This window comes from Bombus vosnesenskii, unplaced genomic scaffold, assembly GCF_011952255.1.
Source record: "Bombus vosnesenskii isolate JDL3184/JDL3185 unplaced genomic scaffold, Bvos_JDL3184-5_v1.1 scf7180000014974, whole genome shotgun sequence".
Classification (NCBI taxonomy): Eukaryota; Metazoa; Arthropoda; class Insecta; order Hymenoptera; family Apidae; genus Bombus; species Bombus vosnesenskii.
In genome coordinates this window covers 50,340-77,579 of record NW_022883750.1, presented here as the reverse complement: position 1 = coordinate 77,579, position 27,240 = coordinate 50,340, and the positions used below count along the sequence as shown (strand labels likewise).

Genomic DNA, 27,240 nt, shown 5'->3' with positions numbered 1-27,240 from the left:
AAAATATAATTAATATTTATCAACGAATTTCGAGAATTAAATCGACGAATAATTTGAATAGCTTTTCGCGTTCACGAAATCTTTCACGTTCGATTTCTTTTGGCGAATTTTCAAGGAGGAACCCTTTACTGGAATACGCGCGAAATTCAAACTTCGTTTTCAAACTGTTCCGTTGCGTAAGAAAGATCGTAAGAGCGATCTTGCATCTCGCGTATATAACATGTAATTCTCTTCTTTTTTTTTTTCTTTTTCAAGGGTATCGGGTTTCTGAAGCAAATATCTTTGACGGTTAAGTCCCTGCGTTTCCGTGTTTCGCGAGTAGATTTCATTACTCAGCGAATTTGCCTGAAGCTATCAATGGGGCTATTTTGTTTCGGGAATCAGAAAAACTACCGTGTTCTTTCGTGACAATTGATTTAATTAACTGCGGCTCGAGGAAGATAAAAACGGAAAATATCGCGCTCATTTATTTTCGGTGTCGAAGGTCGCACGAATAGAAAATTTGTAATCCTCGATTGGCATAATCGACACTATCCGATCATAATTTTTTTATCTCTCGGATAAACATAGAAGGTCAAAAAATTAGAACTCCGGCGATATCGAAGTTTGGAAATTTGGAACTTCGACGATTTGGAACTTCGAGCGCATCGAAACTGGAATATTTGGAAATTCGGAAATTTAGAAGTTCGACAATTTGAAAATTTGAAAGTTATTATTAGAAAGTTAAAATTGAGTGTTATAAAATTTGAAAATGTCGATGCGATTAACCTCGATATTCTTCTATATATCTGTTGATTTTTTCGTTCACAATGTAACAAACCGAAGAACCGTAGAATTTCAATTTGAAAAAGATATCAAAAAACATTTACCATGTGAAGAAACATAGTGAAACAAAGTATGGTTCACTGAACGGTTGATTCGCTTTTACTCGAGTGCTATGCGAGAAAATGATGGATAAAAAAGAGAATTGCGTAAAACACAGAGAACTGTACAAGTCGAAGATAAGTAAATGATGTGATGTTGGAACAATAAAATTGCCGATTGAATGATCATTGCGAGTACCGTGTGAATTACGATGAAACCAACTTTATCATGATTCACACACGGTATACGAACTTTTCAATTAATCCTATTAAATTTAATCACGCAAGACAAGCTGTTAATCAATTCACGTGTCAAGTATCATCGAGAACTAAAGTTTGTCTCCGTTTCTTTGTTTCTAAAGTCCTTTAAATTTAAATTCGTTAAGTCGTTAGTATATTTCCATATAGCTTTTACCCCATCAAATTTATTTCTTCTTAAATAGTAACATTTATTTTGTAAAATCTGTAAAACTAAAGCTACATATTACTCATTTTCCAACGTCTCTTTTCTACCATCGATTAATTAATGGTAAATCAATTTATATCAAATTTGTTAAATCAATTTCTATAACAATTAGTAATTAATATTAAAAGTCGAATAAATTAACGAGCCCCATTAGATAAATTCGTTCATTTCGTCGATAATGGAACGATTATTTCAAATTGTTTCATCGTTCGACTTTGAAAACCACTCAAGGAACTATCAGTTACACGATATCTGACTAACGCTTCGACGGATGGATAATCAACATTTGATTCACATGATCATTGTTTTTCCAGTTCACATATCATTAGCCGAATTCAATACCACGGTAAACCTGCGATACTAAAAATTACGTAATAATTTCTATTTTATAATCATTCTTTCCTACCTGAAAGAAATCGATCTTTCGTATATCATAAATCCCAATGTACGCAGCAAAGCAACTTAGAATTATACTTTTTTCTTTTCCTTGCTAAACAATTCATACTCAATTAATATTCCTGATCAATTAACCAGCCTAGCTGTCTGCTTATTATTGTATCTCTTCCAATCTGTACTATACTATACAAACAACACTGTAAATTACCATATGTAACATGGTGAAACACAGGAAATTCACAAATTCTCACTCCAAATACTCCGCAACTGCACCTCGTAATATCACTCAAATTTCCATGAGTCACCAACAGGCGAATTAAGTTAGTTAACCAAACACAGTTTGAGGAAACATATCAAACCATGCAACAACGTCGCAACGTTCTCGGCAGGTACACTCACCTGCGCGTCACCAGTTTATGTCTCTCGCTTTCCGGTCGCGTATACGTGTCGCGACAAAGCGACGAGGGAGAAGGAAGATTGCGATGGTAGTGAGAAGAGCGAGAAGGGAAAAAAGCGTGCAAACGAGTCACGAGAAAACCCAACGGTCGCGGTGAAGCAGGAGAAGCGGCTCTTTGGAATCGTAAAATCCCCGCAGTTCTCCAGTGACGTCTTCGACTTCGGCGTTGCTGTCGACGGGACGATCCACGGGAACCAAAGTCATCGTCCAATAGCCGCACACACGACGCTGGTGGGGCTCCGCTTTCGTTTGCATACGCTATAAAGCCCCGCTAATTGTCCACGCGGCGAACAGTCGGTGCGTGCCCCCTTTTAAACGACGATGTAGCGCGGCGTCCGAAAAATCGAGGATCCGTGCACCTAAGATCATTGTGACGATCGAGATCGAGCACGTGTCCTGGATTTGGATCACAGGATCACGAGAGTCGTTGCGATCCGCGATTTTTTTTTGTTATTTTTCCAATTTCCGTTTTATCCTGTTGAAACAGTGAAAAGACATCCGGAAGAAGAAGAAGAAGAAGAAGAAGAAAAGAGTAAAGTTTGTTCGAAATCGACTTATCGAGTCGGACAAAAGTGAAGAAGCTAGATTTCATTTTATTTCTGTGACTTCTGCAGAGAGTTTCTCGTTTTAGAAACAAAACCACGACGAGATTTGTGATACGCCTAGTGAAGTTTCGCGTTGCTCTCGGACGATCGTGGAAAAGGTAAACGTTTGTTTGCACCGATCATTCGTATCGATGTGTCGCGTGAGACTTGAATTTTGGTACAGTGGTTCGTCGTGAAAGCATTTGAACGCTGGTCGTAAAAGGCTTTGGTGTATAATGTATGTTATCTGTTACACGGAACATTATGAAGTATATCGGGAAAAACTTGTTCGATATAACCGTACCTGTGTTATCTTAGCCGTGTCTCATTACGGTGATAATTAAACTTCAAAATGTTTCGCCTAACACACATATCATAATATCTACTATATCCATAAAGGACTTCTATAAGTATTTCAGCATTTAGCATAGATAACTTACGTATCTTTATTGTATGCGTTACATAAAATATTTAAAAATTTCTTTAGTATCGGAATGAGACATGACTATTGTAGGTCAGTCAAATTTTTAGTCAATCTGAAAACTCATATAGGAACTACTGTGATATTCATTGATCGCGAACATAATACACATGATATATTTACAAAATGTTTGCACAAATATTCAGATATTTTCACGTGAGCTACTGTATATTTGCTATTTCGCGAAGAAGGAAAAAGAATGAAGTCCTTTCATTGCTCCAATCGTGTTTTATCTTTCATTAACACTTGCGTCGATAACCTACTTAGATGACCAAATTTCCCTCGTTGAAGATAACAACTAAAAGTTTGGTATTTGCTTCGATCAAGTTACATACATACCATTTCTTCGTGATTACTCGGTCTCTTTACTTCTTCTCACTTTCACGACCAATTTAATTAAAATCCGAGCCAATGACTGCTATAACACTGCTATAATATAATAATATATGGCTCTTAAGATTGGAAGTTTCGTTAAATATCACGATATAATGGTGGTCCGTTAATTGATCGAGATTTTGACTTGTTAAATAAACAATTTTGTCCTTATTAGTTCTTTAAAATGTCTTCGTGATGTGACAGTCAGTGTATTGGTGTTGACCTTTAATATACTGATGTGCAGTGACTTTCACGTCTACATTTATTTAGTTCAGATATTTTACTAATTATTAGAAACATACTGCAGACAATGTAGTAGAGCCTCTCTTTTCTGAAATAATAGGAAGACGAAATTTCATTTATCCAAATACAGTTTAAGAGTAATCGACAGATTCTTTAAATATTTATGAATCCATAATCAGATAATTTTTTCAACGTAAATAACTACACAGAGTTACGTTCTTTATCGTACTTTGAATCATCGGAGTTCTTCTACGAGTGCCACGAGTGCTTCGGCATGAGAAGATATCTTTTCATTAGCTTTTTCGTCTGCTGTTTTCATTTATATAAAATCGCCATTATTATCGTCTACGTGAAACATTTCATTATATCAGAATACTTACGGCTTTTCTACCGTTGCCAACATCCGAGAAATCTACGTGCTTTGAAGAATTTTCAATTATGTTTTTCTTCCTTTAATGTCTGTGATTCTGGCTTCTCCAATATCGCGTATTTTTGCTAATTTTGTTGCGCTTACATCACTTTCCAGTTTTCTCGTTTACATCGTATTTTCCTGCGATAGTTAGAACGCTTCCTAGTTTCATACCAAATTCGTATAATCACAATTCAATGAATCAAATCAAGGAAAGAGTACATTGTGTATGAACACTGACGACATACGTATGTACATATTTGAAACGGAAAAGGGCATTCGTTACGAAGAAATATTGTGTTTGGATAATAGAACGTTCGGATATTAAGCTATTTGGATAATACCGTGATATACATTTGCTACATCCATTTCGGTGTACCAATTAGGAATAAAAACATTAAAAAAACAAGTTGAAATGATTTACACAAGAAATAGAAAAATTACCACGGTATCTTAGAATGTTTTAGTATATTACGTACATCATTTTGCTTCTTTTGTTTATTTTTTCAGTAAGTGAAACACAGCGTCTGTGCCAGGATAACTAAGAGTAAGTTAGACGTTTCTGAGAAACTGTGACTAACTCCGAGTACAACATACGATAGAATGGTAATAATAGTGAAACTTATATACTAGGTAAACATTTCTAGTAGGCACTATTATAACAAAAATATAACAGTACAAAGTAACTTAGGAGTAACAGAATCATAAATTTCTTTAAGGACCCTTTGTGAAGAAACGTCGATGATGGCATAAATATTGGTATGCTGAGAGTTGAAGGATAGACGTCTATAGAATTTTGATAGTATCTGTCAGATATCTGTATCTCGTTGAAGATCAACAACATCGGAGATTTCCTAGAACTCTGGCTCATTTAACAGCTAATTATTTTAAAGAAGGTTAGACAGAAGAAATATGATAAATCCATTTATGTTGATTTTCTAATTATAGCGTTACTTGATGATTAAGTATAAGGTTGAAGAGGAATAAACTTACTAGATCAAAGTCCTTTAAAGCTTGCTTATTCTTTCGAAGATAACTAACAAATCCGCAAAACTTTGTAGAAAGCTGTTTAATCACAAAGTTAAATAGATCTTTGAAATAGAAAATTTGCCAGCTGTGTATTCAATCTTAACGCTAGAAACTAGCAAATCAGACAAAATCACTGACATCGGATTTGTTGTTTTTGGAATTTCTAAAAATATACAAGTGTTTTCGATAGCATCACTTAGTGTTCATCGATAGTGTTCACTTTTATTGGAACAGAAACGCGACTATATATACTTATCCATTATCGTGATATTTATCGAGACTATGTATAACATATTTAGATGGGTATCAAAAGGTCGGACGTTTTAATGATAAAATTATGTTTTTCTAAAGAACGTAAACTTAGAAAACTGCCTTCTTCTCTATGAACTTGGTATGTTTAAATGCCACGATCGACTAACAAAGCACTGTACTACAAAATACCAATCGGTGCCGATCAGTGAGAGGTAAACTCACTATTCTAGAACAGGTGGTCAAACACTGCAATTAAGCAACAAGAATAGGACAACCGTGACTCATATAGTCTTTCAGAAGCCAAAATGATTAACTCTTTGTACATTAGTTCTTGCACATTATCCTGGCACACGGCGTTAGCGTTCAATTTTTCTAGAAGAGAAATTACTTCCATAAGCTCAATTTGTCGCAAAAAAGAACGCCGTAAACAATCATAAATTCCAAGATGAATAAGAAAAAGATAATTCCAATGTTGTCGCTGGACCATGGACTTTTATCATATAAAGCGATAATTAATCTAACTTACTCATTGTGTATTACAACAAATTTTTATTTCATTCGTTGCTTATTATGCAAAAGCTTATTCGCGTTAAATATGGTAGAACTCGATTAATTAATCGAACTTTTACCGATTTGAAGCACTCACTTGAACGTGAGCTCGTATCACGCGAACGAAAAATGATGAGTAGCGAAGAAAATTGGTGAACTCTTGTTATATGAATTCCAATCGATCCATATAAATTGTCCGTCAGGAAAATCAGATAATTGGGATTGCAATCTTAAATAAAATTTCTGTTTCTATCGACTACAATAAGTGTTTTAATGTATCATATTAAGAAACAATTAATTCGATAACGCCATTATAAATAAATAAATAGAACGATAATTCCTCGAACACGATGGTATTCCAATATTAATAACAGATTTCTTTCCTTTCTTTTCTTCGTTTTCCCTTACGACCAAGAAGAACACCAATCAATAGGAAGACTTACGGTTGGAAGTGAAACCAAACGATCGTTCCACTTTGTATTGTTACGAGTCTGTAAGTTTGACTTTGTAGTTTGTGCGAGTTCCGCGAGATCAAAACGCTATGCTGTATCTCGTGTGCATCGAATGAATTTCAATGGCTCGATCGCGATCACGATCGCTTTCCCTGATCGATTCGAAGGCGAGAAAACTGGCCCCGTAGGGAAAAATCACGTATGCAAACTATATGTATCCATGCTAGCCATGATCGCTCTTATTAATTAGTTCTGGGATGTAATAGTTGTTCAAGGTGCGCACTTTTGTGTAACCGGTTACCGAGAACGTTTGACACTCGAGTTATGACGATCGTTACGAGCCTCCATTTTCATTGGTGCGTCGGTGGACGAGTTATTGCTATTCTGCTATGCGTTTTCAATCGGGAAAGGTCGGTTTTGAAGCTGTGTTCAATATTCACGCGTAGCTTTTGCTGGAGCATACGTTTCTCATTAATTTCACGGATCGATTACTTTGGGGAGGTTTCTTACATTTTTTAATCGTAAAATTATTGGTTGTAAGATTTTTTTGATATACCATATTCTAAGGGATCTCGCTTTTTTAATGTTGTAACAATTTTCTAGAAATTGCAATGTAATTCTTAATCGAATTTTTGAGCCAGAATTATTTAAAATCATTATATCTAGCAATGTACGAGAAATATCGCAATACTGTTTCATATAAGTTATTATATATACACACAGGCAAATTATTTACATGCACAAATATCGCTTGCATTTTTTTGTCAGAATAAGGACGGTACCTGATGGGAAAATTCGTATTAATTTAGGTGGTCCTGGCTTAACGTTAGGGATAAACACGTGTTCGTTTTATTGCACGCTTTACGCACAATCCGGAAATCAATGCTAACTTAGTCGATCGTTGTTCAAAGCGAACAATTTATCACAGCTGACTAGTTGCTACGTAGGAATGTGTTTATTCAGTATTTTTGTTAAGGAAAATGTATTTTTAGTGTTGTATACTTCATGTATATACAGATGCAGCTACGACTCGGATAATTACTGATTAATGATAGCAATCTGCTATAATTGACTAATACTTACTATAATACGTTTACCTATTTTGCATACAATTTCTTTTATCTTTTTTTTTTTACTATGAGCAAATGGTGTTGGATCGAACGCATTATGTATCTTTTTCAAATTTTCTTATTTTATATTTTATATTTTTATTTTATAGCTTCCTTGAAAATTCTATGAAAATTAGGATTTTTAATGATTCGAAGATTAGAAAATTCGAAGATCGTGAGATTAGAAGATTCGAAAATTCAGACTGAACAATTTGGAGATTTGCAACCTTGTGAATTAAAAGATCCAGAATTTGTTAGACTTATTAAAAAATGGTGTATTCAAAAATAGCATATTCTCTTTCGAAGACATTTTTCTCAATTTATCCTATTGGAAAGTACAAACTTCATATATCACTTGAATCTCGATTAGAATCTCAATTAAAGTAGTCATCATTCCACACAATCATTATCGCCAAAAATGCCATTCAATTTGTGGTAGAAAAATTCTTTTCTCGTGTCCATCGACATACCGTTGTAACGTAAAGTGCGTTACAGTATACGCGAAATAATTTATGCAAATGTTACCAAGCCCCTAGAAAATAACAGTTATGTCACGGTCACTTCCGGTTCTCTCGTCATTAATACTCTTTTTTTTATCTAAGTTCGTGGTAATCGCAACGAACATTAATTACACAGAACCGTAATAAATAACCATCTACACTTATGAAACATCTATGTATGGACTGTTTTAAATGTTTTACATATGCGCTACATCGGTGATTAATCGAACGCGATCATCTCGTAGATTTCGTGAAAGATCAAATCTAACCGCAATTATCTTACAAAAAATGTCATTAAATTAATAATATTTTAAACGAACTTAATTCTACGAGAAATTTCATTGAACGCTAGTAAATTAACGATATTTAAATAATAAATAATATTTCATCAAATAAAGAAATAATTAATGAATTAAAACTTGCAGGAACGATTTTATAATCGATTTAATCATCGATCTATTTTCGAAATGATTTGCAAGATTGAGATCTGAATCGTGTAAATTGCATGGTGTAAATATCATATCGTGTTGTACGATGGTTGAAAAAAAGCGAGTTTGTGCAAAAGGGGATTTCTCTTTGGGGTATAAAAGGTTTCTTAGAAGACGAAGGTGGTTGGGAAAGAGTTTAATTGGCGGCAAATTAAGGATTCAATTATCAAAGGGAGCAAAAGCTTTCGCGCGTATATTTTATATTGAAAATGATTGCTCTTGATTCAACGTTTATAACGTTAGCCTTCGTGAAGTAAAAGTAAAATGGCGTTCGCTAACGGTGTCGAATTTTTTCTTAACGATTCTAGTTGAATAATATCACGAATTTGTCGGGATTATTGTAACAATAATTTTACTTACTTGTTTTAATTATCCAGTAATTAACTGTAGTAATCGTTCACTGATAGAATCAAATTTTTATCGAAAATTTTATTTAAACAAGATTCAAAGATTCATACAAATTACTATGGCGCTACAATAATTTCGTTTACTTCTTTCATAAGCACACAATCTTTACGATAAATATCTTCCTTGATAATTTTATTTATGTAATACCTACTTGGATTTTTTAATAATTAACTATAATTGCTCTTTTATTGGTGCTTGTTTCTTAACTGAATAATCTTTAAAAAAAAAAAAGGCAACAATCGTGTGACATTCTGCACAGTGTCAAAATAAGCAGGAACCGGAGGTATGGTGCTCTGTTATTTAAAATTTTCATTAATTGTCTTTGGAATTAATTATTATTTACACATTACGCATGATACATTTTGTGTATTTCATGATCATTTCTTCTAAACAAACTCTTCTATTCCAATGACAATTTACATCTGATTACATTACATTTTTATTTAACAATTCTCACGTCCCAAAAATATTATCTTCCTATTTGCAAAAAGGATCTAATAAGAAACAAATTATTTAAAGGACACTCCAGTTAGAACGTACAAGTGACAGCAATAAGCCTTCGATAGTATCCTCCATTTTGCAATAACCTTGCAAAAATGTTCAAGGATCTTTCCTTTTCTCTTCCTCTCTAGCAAATTCAAATCATTTTTTCCAGTACACTCTGTATCACCTTGAATTAGCCTTTACCTAAGATTATATCGTGTCAAAAAGTAGCATGGCAATATATCTAGACAATACAAACATCTACTACCTTTCATCTAGACTTTAGATTTCATCTTCTTCATCTTGATTTCAACAATGTGGTTCACCTCACCTTGAACCCGTTTAAGAAAATTTAGCGAAGAAGAGATTTCTCCGCTTAATAAGAGAAACATCATAACACGTTGATAAACATGAGAAATTATCCGGCTAAATGTAACGAAGAAATAGACATAAGAGAACTTGCTACTAAAACAACAGTCGCTCACGTGAAAGTACTCGGGCACTTAAACAAACCTTTGGTGATTTTTATACGAGACACTTTGAGATTTCATTGACACTGAAGTGAGACACGATCGTCGTAATTACATTGAGAAAATTTGAAACAGATCTAAACGTGTATATAGAAATTTCATATATTTATTGGAAACATATATTATTGTTATTTTATATATAAAAATTACCAGAGTATTTGAGCAGTCGATTATTCGCTAAATTAATAAGAATAATAAGCCACGATGTACGTAGTAAAATCATCATCATGTGTTATATACATATTAATTTTTCATTTAACATATATATTTGCGAAATATATATACATTGTCTCATGTATATATATCTTCAATATTGTTTCGATCATTCGCGGAGAGACGCGATCGCGAGATATCACGTCAACGAGATTTGTAAGTTCTCGTTACGATTAAACAATCGACGCCACGAACTGATCGATTCCCTTATTTCGATTATGATAATAAGGGTAGTTCAATGAAATTTCACAGAATTAACACAACTAAATTAATGTTTATTGCAACAACTTATTAACTAGAAAGATATAAATGGAACAACAAAAAGAAATGTGACTACGTAATGCGCGATATAAGATATGTGTGGACTGTTTGGCTTCTCGAAACGTTCTGATTCTTTCTGGAAGGCGACCCCCACTACCTTCGGATCACGCCACATTCTTTTACGCCAGATAAAATAACGGCCACGAATCGACGTTTCTGGAGGTCGCCCTGCTTAATGAACCATGCGCTTGCCACTACAATGTTTGTTTTGCCGGGCAGCCGCGACGATCCGTCTGCGACATTATAGTGCCGCGACCGACAGTTAAGAATATGATCAATGGCAAGCCGCATGGCGTAACAAATATACAATCTCAGATTGATTCCAAATTTTACTATTATAATCTCGATAATCGTATCTCGTTAGAGTGCTAACGAAATTATAGTTTCGTGATATGAAAGTTTTCGAGTACTTCCGTGAGCCACTGTATATCATAAGATCGATCACCTTGATCGTTTATCGATCTGTATTCCTAAAACACATAAAAAGGTATGAACGCATTGCAACACGAATTTATTCGACGACCTAATAAGACCCCATTCACCTTGAACTTAGTTTCCTCGTAACGTGTAATTCGAGTTAAGTAGGTGATCGAGGATCATTGATTCGCAGATATCGAGATAATGACAGTCATGGTGGAGTCCGTAAAAGCCGAGGAGGGCGAACGTCCGAAGATCAAAACCTTCGACGACATACTACCGTACGTTGGCGAGGCCAGCCGCTACCAATGGTTCCTTTTCATCATTCTCCTTCACCTTCGTCTACGCGTTCCTCTACTTCACGCAGTTCTTCATCACGCTATTGCCAGCTGAACACTGGTGTACCGTTCCGGAACTCGAACGATGGAACCTCACAGACAAACAAAAGTAAGTGACACTTTATGTGCAATTTGTCTTATTTGAATTATTGAGTTATACGTAACGAACGATCCTACATAGTTTCTTTATGTTCGAATTTACCCTGTTACGCGATAGACATTTTCAGTTCGGGCAGATCGAAATGGTCAATAATCATGTTGATCGTATAACAAATCAATACATGTTTTCATTAAAGACGTTCCTTTCGATGTCTAGAATTAACCACCTTCTATAGGAGACAATTTATATGCATATGTACATACCTGTTCAAGTCACGTGCACGTAGTTTAAACCAGGCTTCTCGAAAGCCTGTTTGTTTTCCATGCAGGTCGCAATAAATATTCTCGACGACAGAATCTTCCACTTGCACGGAGATTTCCATTTTCTCAGCTGTGATAACGTATCGCATCGCGACAATTTGTTTCTTTAAAACCACAATATAATATCTGATAACTTGCACGAAACAACTGTGTTTATTGAATCAGGAAAACCCAGGTATCGCGTTGTATATGTAAATGCATATGTAAATATCGTGTCGTACGGGAGTGGGGGAGATACCTGTAACCAGTTTGCGACGAGATAAAAATAGTTGGAAATCGCGATTACATAGTTATACTATTATCAACGTCTTTGTCACGTGTTCTATTTCAAGAACGTAAGGAATTACCGGTGAAAGGATAGGAAGTCTGGATGGCACGATTCCAACGAATCGTGTTACCATTCTTGACGTCGCATGCGAGATCTGGTTTTCTACGATGCGTCAACGAGGAAAATCGTTCGTTACGCTTGTTTTCCATTGAATCACCCTGGCCAAGGCGAAACTATCGCTTTGTAGATCGACGATTTCTTAGCGTTCCGGGGGCCCGCCGGAAACCAGTTTGGTCGACGACCTCCGGCAGATTCTAGACGTTCACGTGTTCCGCGAACTGATCGGCTAGGAACTTCTTTTTCTTTTCGCATAATTTCTCGAATCTCCCCGCGTACCGTTTATTTGTCTGGAAATAGACTCACCGATACGTGCAGCGATCGGTAATTAAATCCCAACACAATTCGAATGCCTCGGAGTGCAACAGATACGGGACGATCGTCCTTCCAGCTCTTGCCTTTGTTCCTATTTTTACGGTCATTGTCTCTTTTCCTCTTTTATATTTTGTGCTTTTGTTTTCCTGTTGTTTTATTTTTTCACCTTTCCCATTTTAGATTTTTTTTTTTTTTGAAAAAGCAGATTTATAAATAATAAATAGGCCGCGGATTTTTATGCGAATTTTATTTTTACAGAAAATTTAAAAATGCGAAAATGTAAACACTATTAAAGATAATGTGTTATTACTGTTACTGATATCGTCGTTATTCTTTATTAGAGAAATTATTATAGATTTTTATATTGTTATGTATATTACTTTTGTCACATTTTTTATTTAAACAGGATTCGAATTAAGTTTCAAGGAATTGGACTAATTTAAGATTAGGATTAAAAACTATGCACTTTTGAGTAGAATTTTCATCTTAGTTTTCCAATTTCTCTCCCTCTCTCTACCATTTGCTGTCATTGTTCCTTGGTTATTTAAAAAAAGATAAGAAAATCAAAGGAAAATTAGTATTCTTAAAAATACTTCTTGCAAATTTCATCATCGTTAATGTAACGTATTCTTGTTTTATGTAGGATTGCACTATCGATCCCTCCAGCGTCGAGTGAGGAATTGCTGGCGGAAGGTGCGACTTCGTTTTCGCGATGTAACATGTACAGTGTGAACTATACCGACATATTGGAGAGTGGTATCAGAGAGGCAGACCCATCCTGGCCAATAAAACCATGCCAATATGGATGGACCTTTAATCACACGATGATACCATACAAATCTATAGCTGTCGAGGTAAAATCACAAGAGAAAACTATATTCTTTATATAAAGTAACTTCAAACTTTCGACACCGATTAACAAATTTTTATTTAAATTAAAACTGTTGGAACCGTCGTTCTATACTGACGATAGCATATAATGCAGTCATTATAAAAGAAGTCCTTGTTGGTTGCACGAACTTAGACGTAGGTGTAATTACTTGTTATGCTGTTTGCATCTTAACAGAGCTCGTTTATAACGGAACATAAAATTAACCTTGTCATCCTTAATTATTTGTACATCTCGGCGTTTTAAATCACGAACATGAATCCGTTTATATAATATCGCATAAATCGAAAAGTGAAAGTTACAACTGTACAATAGACATATTTCGAATTGAACGTATAAATACGCGCTTGGTAACTTCTTACGACTCAAGACATTTTTATCGAATATTTATTGTTATTATTATTATTTCTGTAGTAACTTGTGGATTCTTAGAGTAAGTGATAAGTGATGATGGTAGAGTTTAAAGTTTGATGTATTTTAATGAGTGATATTCGATAACAAAAGGACAGACTACGATATCGTCGCACGCCGACTCACACTCCGTGTCCGCTCAACTCGCACTCTGCTTCTCGACTGCCTCTCTGGCCGTTGTAGCACTCTATTGTCTATTGCTGGGCCCACCGCACACGTGTTCTACAGACGCTCCTAGCCAGGGTCACGTAGGTCTTTTCGGCAAAGCTATTTACCTGAAGGACCCGGTAATGCATTGATGGAACCGACAGCGTCTCGGCTCTCGCGACATTGTCTGTAGTTAGCTCGACGTTTCCTAGGCCCTTCTTCCCGATACTACATTTCTAATTTCTATTTCTGCTATTTTATTACTAAAAAAGTCCTACTTAAATCGGGAGATACTATCTTCTACTTAACAAATTTATATTCCTTCCACTATGACAAATTCTCTAATCATATCCAAGAATTATGCAAACTACCTCTACTATTTTATTACTAAAAATATTACCAAAATACTACAATTAACTAACCTACGACTCAGGTTTTCAATTCTGATGATATTAGAAAACTACGGAATTTATTACTCGTCCTTTCGTCGTCTTCCTTATTCTCTTCACCTTCTATCGATTTTCTAACCACGCGGTGTTTTTTCATAACTAGCCGCAATCATAAAGCATCCCTCTTTTCTGTTTCAGCTGGAATGAGTATGCGACCACGTTATTCCTCGGCTCAGCAGCACAATCGGCCTTCTTCGTCGGCAGCATTCTTGGAGGCTTAATATTCGGTTACATAGCCGACCATTGTGACAGAATTCCAGCGTTGGTTGCGTGTAACGCGGTTGATTTCATCGCGTCTGTCGGCACTGCGTTTTGCAACAGCTTCTGGAGCTTCTGTCTGGCGAGATTAGTCGTCGGTACCTCGTTCGATAACTGCTTCAACGTGCTTTTCATTATCGGTGAGTCATCGAGAAAATTATAAGAGAGAAAAAGCTGTTGAGAATAGGAAAACTATAATTTATGACCTAATAATGAGGCACCGGTATCGGTCCCGTTTTACGTAACGATTAACTATTTATGACGTGTTTGAATAAATGTTTATTGCCCTATGTCGGTTTGTTTTTTCTTAAGTCAAATTTTTATTCGAATTTTACGATATCAATTTTAAGATATTTAATGGTAAATGATTTTACTGAAACTTTATATTTTGGAATTATATCTCGTAATTTGAAATTTGTTGTGTAATTGTATATCTAGTTTGGTATTAAAATTACATGTGTCTAGGGATACTTTAAGATATTTTATTTTAAACGACAGGATACTTAATTCTGTATACTTTTCTGGTATGAAATTGTATCTTTCGAGTGACCTATTTCCCTATGGAGAATAATCTTCGGTTATACCACGATTACTGAGGCACTCTCCGTTCGATATTGAGATGAAAGCAGTGTTCCTTTTAAAATTCTTTTTAATTCAAAACGATCTTACATTGTCGATGTTAATGATTTATAAAATCTACAAATAAGTCTGAATATTTGAAATTAGATTGGTAAAAAACGAAGAAAGGACAAACCTAAAGGAAACAAGGAAACAATATTATTATATCAAATGAAGAAACGAAATTGACGAAACATTTGGGAAGATTTCTATAACGATGTAATACAATAACGATATCACGAATTATTCTTTCAGTGATCGAATATGTCGGTCCGAAATATCGAACTCTGGTAGCGAACATGTCGTTTGGACTTTATTTCGCGGCAGCCTCGAGTCTTTTGCCTTGGATCGCATATTGGATCTCAAATTGGAGGATCCTCAGCATGGTCACCGCGTGTCCTATGGTGGTTGCGTTTGTAGGACCATGGATTGTTCCTGAAAGTGCACGGTAGTTTAATTCCAATTTCTTTTTCATTATAAAAATATAATACAAAGAAATTTCGTAAGTAAATTAGTATACGATAGTATAGTAGACATTTAATCTTACCTCGTCCTTTGGATTATTTTTGTATCTTCGTATCATCGGAAAATTCTTTAAAAATAATCCTCAAAGAAATATAAGAAATTTCTTTTACGTTAAAGTTTCTCTTAAAACATCAAAAGTCCTTTGAGACCGGACCATAAAAATTCCAAAATTATAGCTGAATTAAATTGGGTAATATTTTATCCAGCAATACATACTATCTTGGGATCGGTTATTACATCGATTCCTCTGTCTCGTAAATAAAACATCTCAAGGTCAACATCTTTCTCTCGATAAGCCATCACATTTTTAGCTGTGCAAAATAAATGATTGATGCGTAACTAGACAGCTCTATTCAAATTTGCACAAAAAGTTTGTCGATACAAAAGGTTGGTGAAAGTGATGATTTTGAAAATTTCTTACAGGCTTTTATAACGTTTGCGTATTTCATATACTTCCGTAGTTGGTACATAACCAGTGGCAGGGTGGACAAAGCGATCGAGATGCTGAAAAACTTCGCTAAAGTGAACGGTAAAGAGGTGAAGCAAGAAATATTCGACGAATTTGAGAAAAGTTGCAAGGCGATAAATGAGAAGGATCAATCGCATAATCAATACACTGTCCTACATCTCTTCAAGCTGCCACGACTTGGTCGTATCACTATCATGCTCATCATTTATTGGTAAGTTAACCTTTCCAACATCAATCGAACAAACTACACAGCTAGAACTTTTTACTTGTAAATTCTCAGCAATGATTACAATATTATTTTAGAAAAAACTAAGACACCAGAGAAATTTATAATCATATACGAAAAGATATACAGGGTGGTTGGTAACTGATGGTACAAGCGGAAAGGGGGTGATTCTACGCGAAAAAAGAAGTCGAAGATATAGAATAAAAATTTTTCGTTTGAGGTTTTGTTTTCGAGAAAATCGACTTTGAATTTTCGCTCGGAAAAATTAAAAAAAAAGTTCTATTCTATATGTCGGGCCTAGCCACGTGTGATGTTGCCTCGGAGGTGTCGATACAATAGGACATACGTTGTATTAATAATCAAACTTCAGGCAGAAACTGCCTAGCAACGGCGTTTGGAACCTTCTCGACGCTTCCAAACGGGTATAGAAAACAAATGCAATCGTACAGCGAGAAAAATTCCACAAGGCTGGCATTCGTGTGATTGCTTTGGAGAGTGATACATCGAGCATTTTCAACAATCGTATTTTGCGCCTAAGATTAGTTTACGTTTAGTGAAGAGTTATCCCGTTGACTGTGGATTCGTTTGAACCCAAAGACATTGTTAATAGTGTTCATTAAACTTATTATTCATACAATTTATTATTCACTAATTTTATCATTCGTTAAACTTATTATTCATTAGACTTATTATTTGTTAAGCTTTGTGATAGTCCTGTATATACGTGTAAATATAATCTCGGCTTTGTGAAACAATGGCTAATTCACGTGAAGAGTTGTTACAAAATTCTAACCATAACCCGACATATATTTTCGACTTCTTTTTTCGCGTACGACACCCGCTTTCCGCTTGTATCACCAGTTACCAACCACCCTGTATGTTACGACCGTTCGCAGAGAGACGCGGTCGCGAGGAAAACGCGTCAGCGAGAGGCGTAAATTCTCGCTACGATCCGTTGAATCGACGCCGCGAAGTAGTCGTTCCCCTGTTTCGGTTAGGATAACAGAGGTGGTTGATAGGAATATGACACAGTAGTAAGTTATATTTCACCGTTTATTCCACAACTTATAACGAGGATAGTTACACTGGTGCGTATGTACGAGATGAATGAGTGATTGATCTGCGGGTGTGTCTACCCGCTCGAAGGATGTTGACCGTTTGAAGGATGTAAAATCAGTACTGTCTTGGGAGACGATGATGTGTCGGAGGAAAGCTAAGGATGGGTGTGTCTAGCGCGCGGGACCATCGGATTTGTTGGTGCCGATGTTATTTAGGAGAGTGAGGGAATAGGCTTCGTTTCTAATTGGTTAAACGAAGGGTCTCAACCGCCCTCGAGAGAAAGTGGTTAGTGGGAGGACAGTTGCAGCGTACGTGCGAAAAACCAACTTTCCTTAGTTAAGCCGTGGTAGACAATAGTCTCGAGAAATTCCTCGGAAACAGATGTTTGTTTGAAGGACCTTAGCAGGCAAGTGACTCGGGTTTATGATGGATGCTTAAGACTATTGAGGGTACGCCGTACGGAAGAGCGGACATCTGGCGTCCGTCTGGCCCGCGGTGTGTGACCTGGGCCAGGCAGAGAGTCGCCCGACGTAACACTCAGGTTTAAATGTTACTTGAAATAGATCGAAACTCCGTCACGTGTTCAATTAGAAATAGTAAAATTCTGATTCGTGAAGAGACGCGAATATTTCCAATCTCGTTCCTTTCGATCCTCCGACCTGTTTGTCTTAAGCGCACAATCTCCGTTATACCACCTTTAAACAATGATTCTAGCAACTAGAATCATTCGATCGTTAGAATCATTCGCGTACTTATGAGACTAGCCCCTGCTTTCAGTTACCGATTAAAAAGACATACTATTGTTCGTTGCAAGTATCAGCTATCGTTCCTCAAAACTTGAGATTCTTTGAAATATTCCTACGCTAGAGATTCAACTGTACATAATTGTTCAAGGCTACAAGTTAGTTCGATCCTCGTGATACAATGGATAATAATTTGATCGTCTGGAAAATAATTCTGGACGAGAGAATTCTCATTTAACCCTTGACGGTCGATGATTTTGTAAATCACGTACGATATCGTAATCAGGAATGAATTCTTTTATATTTTTAATCTTGAAATTACACAGGGCCAATACATATTAAGCTGAATCGCAAATAAATATTAAGGGAGTCTTAAGGAGTTATAATATCGACATTTCTTATCAATACGATAGTGATATAATAATGTGATATAGTACAGAGTGTTTCGTAACTGATGATTCTTCGTATTTTCGAGAAAATAAATTTTGAATATGTTTCGTGAATGTCGTGTGAACACGAGTTGACAAAGCTTCAGAATTTCATTCTCTCGAACGTCGTACGAAAATCTCTCGTTCTATATTTTCAACAGATCCTTTCACATAGTATTATCCTGTACCACTGGTTATTAACCACATTAACTAACCACTGGTTATTAACCACATTAACTAACCGCTGGTTATCACAGTATCAATTACCAGACACCCTGTATAATACAGAATATTACTTCAAATATCCGTATAATGAAGCATTTCATTTTCTATAATTAATTATAATTAAGTTCGGCTGTTAAGGGTTAATACATTGTAACATAAGTGATCGTTATCGTAGAACTCCTAATTATAGGATGGAGTTAGATTAGACGTATAATGATGAACGAGGATCATCGAGCATTAATGTATTTAATTATAGAGATATTTAGCAGTTTATTTTTGTTCGGGGGATTCGTCGATGTGTGTGCAAATAAAAAGTAGAATTGTTTCTTATATTAAGGTTTATGGAAGTTTTATTCGGTGAATCAATCTTATGGACGTGAGTGTATACGCGTATGTATACGTGAGTGATGATTATGAATACTATGAATAGGTTTCTTCAGATTGATTGCGTTGTTATTGGCACAACGACGAACACTGATCGTCATACGATGGCACGATTTGCTTACAATATTCTTTCCTTTCTTTTTTTCTTCTTCCTAAACCATAGAAACAGTCAATTAGAGTTATTTTTTTTTAAATGTACGCACAACTCGTTTTAGATAAATAAAAGTCCAGCAGTTGGTGCTGAAGAAATTATAACAATAATTTAAAAAGTCTTCAAGCTTGGATTTTATTAATATTGTACGTTATTTAAAATCGTACAAAAAAATATAACGAATAGATAAATAATCGTTAAAAATACGTGGATAATCGTTCAAAAGATATAAAACTGTTTCTTTTCACAAAGACAAATTATCTAAACGTACTATTTTTTTAAATAAGATTTTGTCCAATATATTCCAGTGAAAAATGTTAAAAACATTAAAGGAATCAAAAATTTAAATCTCTCTAATTTATTATTTACGTAATTAATAAATTACGTAATTATTAATTTACGTAACATTTTCGATATTATTCTACGTAATATCTTTGAATATCAAATTAGCACCAACCGCTGAACGATTCGAACGTGCGTAACGCAAGTGAAAATTAGCATTAAAATTATAAAAGCTCTTAAAAGATAATAATAAAAATTATATAGGAACACGATTTCTAAGCTCGCTCTTTTTATAATTAAGGCTTACAAATTCTTAAACGTAAACGGTAAAAATAAAAATTAATGTAGGAGAATAGAAAAATAATATGTTCCGATTTTTTCTCGTACAAAAATCGTCAGACTGATCCGCTTGTAATATTGTTACTTCTAAAAAAACACGAATCCTCCTTCGTGTTTTTTAATTGAATTATTATTAAAAATCAGATAATTATCGTTCACAGGAGGGATAGTGTTGATGTCCATTGAAGTGTGTCTTATGGTAGCAAGGCAACGACCAGAAATGTTGGTCCCTTCCGAATTCTTCGCCTTGCTTGATAGTCTGAGGAAGATTCTGGCCGACAGTTTCCGGCAAGAACAAAACCAGTGCAGCGCCAAAAAAGGACACCGTGCTGATAATGAGCATTGGAAATCCCTCCCAAATTGCAGCCTAATGAACAAATATTAATTTATATGAGCAAAGGTTAAATACCATGAAAATCTGGTCAAAGTATTTCTCATTTAAAAAGTTTCATTAGAAAGTTTCAACCAATATAGTTTCATATCTTAAGTTATTCCATCATTTTTTATTTTAAATTTCACTTTTTTGATTAAAGATCAGTTAAAGAAAAGCGTTGGTTGCAACTTCCAAAACGGGCTTTCTAGAAAGTGAGAAATATTTTGATCAGATTTTTATAATATTTAACTTCTTCAGGAAACAACTTGTTTTAAGGTAAGAAAAAAACTATTTTACATTTTCATGAGAAAATTTACATGAGAACTTTTTCATAATTTCTAATAGCGCTTATTGTATCTTTTGGAATAAATTAAAGAGAAGTTGAACGTGGATGTACTTAGCGGTGTTTCAAAAATGTTGTAACAACAATAGTAGTATAAATATTTATTTACCGAGTCAGTGATATATGGCGCCAAAGAGTGTGCAACTATTCCGAAAATATGAATGAAAGATACGCCCTGCGATCTGACTGGCGTGGGCAGAAGTTCTGCTGCATACTGAAGACCAACATTGGCTGCCATGTTCAGACAGAATCGCGACAATATTGACATTACTAATTTCGCGAGCACTGGGGAATAAATTAAAAAATACAAAATTAATCCTGGGTACACAATACTTGATTGTAAGTTTAATTAAAAATATAGTCCGATCGAAGCTTAATCAAAATCAAATTAAAATTTCACACAAAACTTTAAACTTCTATAAATCTCTAAATTCTAGAAAACCAACATATAGAAAATTATTGCTTCTAAAATGTGCACACCTCTTTCAATTTCGCCACTAAATTAATTCCTAATAATTCCTAAATTCTAGTTCCATCAAAATAATTATTTTCCAAGATTAATACCTTCGAAGTTGCCAAAATTCTTTTACATTCGTCATCAACTTAATTTCAGATTTTTCTCAATAATACGTCATTATAATCGTTTTAATTTTACTTTAATAAACAGATCGATATATTTACTGGAATGCAGCATAAGTTCAGCGATACTGAGTACACAGGTCATTGCCATCGTGAGAAATCCGCAGAGTCCACGACCCCATCGGTCGAGCAACAGGGCGAGTAATAATCCAGCTGGAAGTTCTGTGGCACAGGCGATCGAGAACGACACGAACACCGAGCTCTGGATAAGTTTTAATGAATACACGTGACCGTCGAACGAGATCAGGGTGAAACACCTACAAGATTGTATCGGTTATTTATGAAGGTTTTCTCGCAACATGAACTCGTATCTTATACTTGCCAGAATGCAACTAGAAGAATAGTGTTTCTCGCCAACCGTGGCGTTTTGAACAGATCGAGCAGCGTCGCTGATTCTTGAATTTTGTCCGGTGCCTCCATGTTACTCTGCAAGAATTTATTTCGAGAATAATTAACGAAAGATATAATACGAGTCGTGCCTTTAGCCCTTACACAGTTCAAAATTCATAACACACTGAAAAGAAATTTTATTTTCATTTTATTCGTCATTAATAGATAGCACGAGCAGTGGCACTTTGCATTCTGTTTTATGGAATTAGTCGGCATGGCTTTTGATATCGAGATTTATTAATATAATGGGTGGTTGGTTGATTAAATACTTTTCTGATCCGAAATACAGTCGGGAACAAAACTAAGTGGATTAGTGGAGAAAATGTAAAAATTCATTTCAATCATTTGCTGAACTATCTGCATATTATTAGAAGGAAATATAATAAATAAAACTCAAGTATATGAGGCTGATACTAATTTGATTATACTTTCTTCACATCTATTTCCATTAACTATAGCAGCTTATTTTTATCCCCGATTGTACTTGTAAATTGTAAATATTTTATAATTTCTATATAAATTCCCAGATTTACTTCAAATTTTGTACGAGATCGATATAATACCACAATGGAATCGCGACAGTCAAGTTTCATTTCATATTTCATTTTTCATCGCGTTTCATTTTTAAAACCTGTCTATGCATGTTAAAATACATTCGCGAGTCTGTGTGTTTTCGACGCGAATCAAATATATCTGTCAGCACAGATTCAAGTACTGTACCGTATGATTTCGCGTAAGCTTTCTAGAATTCTATTTGATCGAACTTACGACGAATATATCGCAAATACGCGAGTCTGGATTTCTGCGATTGATCCTAGCTGTTCTCCGTAGTTTCTCAACAACCTTGTCCATCATTCCGTTGGAAACGTACCAGCTTGAACAGAGCAAATACGAGTGATATGGATCGATAAGTAAATTTGCATAAATCTCAAAGCGCAAGTTGAGAATTCGAATAATCGAACGATTAGGAGTTTACTTACCGGGCGCTCTCGGGAAGAATCCACGGTGTGATAGCGACAGATAACAGCGGTGGTATGGCAGTAACGTAAGTAAAATATCTCCAGTTCGCGATATAATAGGCTATCCATGGTAAAATTGCACTGGCCACTGCGAAGTATACGCCAAAGGCGATATTCACGACCAACGTCCGTTTCGAAACAGCCATATATTCGAGCACTGCGGGATAATTGATCGTCGATGACTCTCGGAATAACTGATTATTATATCAAGATACTTAACGACGATTATTCTTTATGTTGCAGTAATAGAACATGGAAGATCTATCGGGTGAAACCGGTTATTATTAATATGGAGCAATTGATGACGAGCCGAATGAACGATACCATCAACATAATTGTAGGATAATTGTAAGATCATAAATATAATTCCGATTTTAAATTAATCCGTTTACTCTGCAAACGTGAATGTTCCGAGTTTGAGCTGGTCCGTATAACAAAAAGCGCTACATAATGCACGTGTTTTGCTTCTAACGTATTTAAACGAATTACGTGTTGAAAATTTTGTGATAATTTTCATTTCGAACGAATATACAGAGTGGTTGGTAACTGGTGGTACAAGCGGAAAGGGGGTGATTCTACGCGAAAAAAGAAGTCGAAAATATAGAATAAAAATTTTTCGTTCGAGACTTTGTTTTCGAGAAAATCGACTTTGAATTTTCGCTCGATACGCGTGCACTTTATCGCGTCTCGTTATAACGGATCTCACTATAGATCGTTGTCTCGATGGAAGAATTAAAAAAGAAAATTTGTATTCTATATTTTCGACTTCTTTCCGCTTGTACCACCAGTTACCAACCACCTTGTATAACTCGATTTAAGAATATCAAGATATAACTATCCTCGACGACATGAAAATCGATGAAACGATCTTTAACAATAACAAAATCAATATATTCATCTCTGGCGGTGGCAAAAGCTCTTGAATCAAGAACTCGAACCGTATAGTTCAATCGAGTACAGCAACGTCAAAATTATCTTCGAGGAACAATTCATCAAAAATTTCTCACGCAACAGCATCTTTCACGTAATAGAAACATTGACTTCATACTAACGTTATCTCTCGCGTGACTGAAACATTGGCTTATCGGTCGAACCTCTCGCACTTTCTACTTCGTAGAAGGCTTACCGATAATCAGAGGAATGTTGATACAGTTATCGAACGCCAGTCCAGCGAGAAACCTACAGACGGCGAATGACCAAAAACTATTTGCGCTGGCAGTGAAAATGGAGGCAAAAAGGGCGATACCATTGCAGAACATTAAAGCTGGGATACGACCCTTGTGATCGGCGATCCAACCGACTAGAAAACCACCGATGATGGATCCGCAGAAGAAGATGGCCTGCGCCGTTGATACGAGGTATTCTCGGTCGCATACCCAATCTAGCTAATCACCAAGGTTAAGAGTTAGTCAGCGAAAAACCAGATTCATATTTTTCAGAATATAATTTTAATCCTGCTGCGGTCTTCGATTCTGCTCGCAGTTCGATGAATGAAAGAGTTCTTTATGCTCTGAAAAAAACGTTCGCGTAAAATCGGAACGAGGAATTATCCGTACTAACAATTATCGTCTTATACTTTCTTTAAACTTAAGAAATTTACTATAACAAGGTTAGAGTAGATCGGAAATGACCCAAAGAACGCAGCAGAAGTGTAAGAATTTCGAAGCATGCGATTCAGACAACGATGTGAATACTTCACCTCAGTTCCTATACTAGGATATGGAATCTGCGTAAAATTATACTCTCATTAAGTACATTTTATCGTTTTGTTTGTTTGGAAGCCCGATGAGCTCAGGCTCTTATCGCTCTTCAACAGCTCTGTGAAGTTTACGTCCTTCCGTTGACATTGTTCGTAATAAGGATAAACGTTCGTCACTGGAATCGCTATCTTAATCCTAAACACCCCATACGATAGATGATTGATCATTTTAATTATTAAAATAAGAACCAAAGTCCAGACAGAGTAATCCAAAAATATCTTGTATCTTATCGTGAAATTTTTCTACAATATTTTCTAATAATTTTCGAAATGTTCGAAAATTCGAGAAATTCCAGAAGTCACAATATTTTAAAGTCACTTTCTACGAACAATCAAAAATATCGTTCAAAGTTTAAAGGAGCTTTCGTTGCTACGTATATCTCCTTTTCTTTCTTTCCTTCATTATACATACTTACCTCTCTTCTTCGGTGAAATTCGAGTTTACTAATTCGTCTATCCTGCACCAGTGTTCCGTGGGAATAATCGTAATGAAAAATTGCGAGAAATACAGAAACGCGTACGTCGCGCCATAAGGTAGTAACGACAATAACAACAGCCATTGATATCTCCCGTAGTCACCGACATACGGCAGAACATCATCGAAACTTTCCAATCTTGGTCTCAATCGAGTCGCTTCAGTGGGCATTATAGAGTTACTCTTCTCGTCCTTCATTTCGCTGAAACAGAATCCATCCTTGATTTCCAGGCGTAACAGTATAAAAGTCGTATAACAAAGTTTTCAGTCTTCTAGTCTTTGAAATAAATGTCATTCGGCAGTTCCTTTGATGTTTCACATTCTGTGATTCCAATTACAATGCTCCTTTCCTCTCCCACAAACAGGAAATTATTTTCTGACAGAACGCAGGAACAATCTTACCCGTCATTCACGTTTTCCCCTTCCATAGTTCGAGCAGCAAAGTCTCAATTATGATTTTAGATTTTGAAAGGCAACGGAGATGAAAGAGGAGACCCGATATGCTGATCGAAAGACGTTCGGAAATGAACTGAAAGAACGAGCGAAGTCCGGCAACTGTTCGCTTTGTTTTCGATTCGGTTAAACGTTAAATTAAGTGTAAGTGTTTGCTCGAGTGCCGGCCAATTACTGTGCCGGGAGTCAAGTGAATCGTGACACGCGACTCGTTCAAATTGAATTGCATACGAACCACGCTCGCGAGATCATCTTTAAAAAGGGCTGATTCGGTATACGCGGCGATGTCAACGTGATATCTACATGTCTGAGGAAAGTTTCGACGAAAGAAATAGCCTCGAGTACTGGTTAATGGTGTTCGAGTTATCGTTTGGATATCGATATTATAGATTTGCAAATGAGATAGAAGAACCGAAGGAAAGTTTGTTGACTCTGTCATATTTAATTAAATGCAGGAGAAAAATTGAATGGAATAATTTTCTGATTAATATTGTTTGTTTATTACTCGTAATCCTCTTACCCGGCGACTTAAGGGTGACTTCCGGTTACAGTGCTTAACTAAACTAAGTTTTCGATCAATATATTGAACTCTATTGGAAAATAACCGAGAAAATTTTAAGCCATCGAAGGCTAAGAATAAATGAAATAATTGAAGGTTTTTCAAACCTGTTTTAACACTAATATCAGGGATATAAGAAGATGGTACTTCTGATGTATCAACGCAATTATTTGATTATTTACCATTCGTTAAAACAGACGGTCTTAGGGACTGAGGTGGTTAATTAGATATTGAAAAATTAAAAGAACGATTTCCAAGTTAAAAGTAAAATAATATATCGATCTTTCGCAAAATTTTTATATCAAATTGTTCATTTTCGTATCAGATAGAGCAAAAGGTTAAACTGATATGTTTACTTGAAAATGGATTCAGGGAAATTAATCATTTGCCAATTAAATTTAAGCGAATACGTGAAACAATATTATCATATAGAATAAACACGGAAACGAAACAGCTGACAGAAAAACCATCGATTTCGAGACATCGATTAGAATGACTAGTGTCATTGTCAGGAGCGAGAAAGTGGTCGAGTGCTCGAAATAACTGACCTGTTTGGAAAATACGACAACGAGAAACGTTCGTGTCTACGAGCCATCGTGTCTACATAATAAATACTTGCGTGTGTACGTCTACACAAATGGCGACATTTTTAAAATCAAAAATAGGGTATATTACCCTTGATCGTCCAAACGAAACAATTGCTTATAATTACAAGACATTTGATACAGGACTTTGAGAAATCAATATGCTACAATTTGTTGGAAACATTTAGCTTGCACATAAATCACATATGAGCCAAACTCACGCGACTGATAACGTTACATTGCACTGAAACTGAGGACTCGATCGATTCTCAAAATTTCAAATACAATCTTTTAAATTAATTTTCACTCATTATCAAGAATCCAATCAAAATTTCTTTTTCCTAATTTATTAGTAACATTCTTAGGTAGAATTAATAATTATCGCTTCTCTTTTATAAACGATTATCAAAGCGAAAAATTAAATTCAGTCTATAGAAGAAAATGAATACAGAAGTTGAAACCCTTATCTGTCACCAAACGATTCTTCTATGTCTAATTAACGATAGTCTCACGACGTCAAAGTGAAACTCCAAACTGATCGTTTCTCGTTGCTCTTTGTT

General features: G+C 35.5%; 1 protein-coding gene and 1 pseudogene across 1 annotated transcript; one reads left to right on the top strand and one right to left on the bottom strand.

Annotated features, from left to right (window-relative positions):
- Positions 1 to 2,667: 2,667 nt before the first annotated feature.
- LOC117240831 lies at positions 2,668 to 16,492 on the top strand (annotated as a pseudogene).
- A 3,332-nt stretch (positions 16,493 to 19,824) lies between these two features.
- Positions 19,825 to 26,359, bottom strand: LOC117240830 (carcinine transporter-like). Its single transcript, XM_033506860.1, is given in 10 exon segments — positions 19,825 to 20,453; positions 20,912 to 21,087; positions 21,484 to 21,698; positions 21,764 to 21,867; positions 22,600 to 22,705; positions 22,812 to 23,007; positions 23,977 to 24,235; positions 24,550 to 24,745; positions 25,026 to 25,286; positions 25,487 to 26,359. Coding segments are annotated over 10 exon segments (1,758 nt in total). The 5' UTR covers positions 25,513 to 26,359; the 3' UTR covers positions 19,825 to 20,234.
- Positions 26,360 to 27,240: the final 881 nt, after the last annotated feature.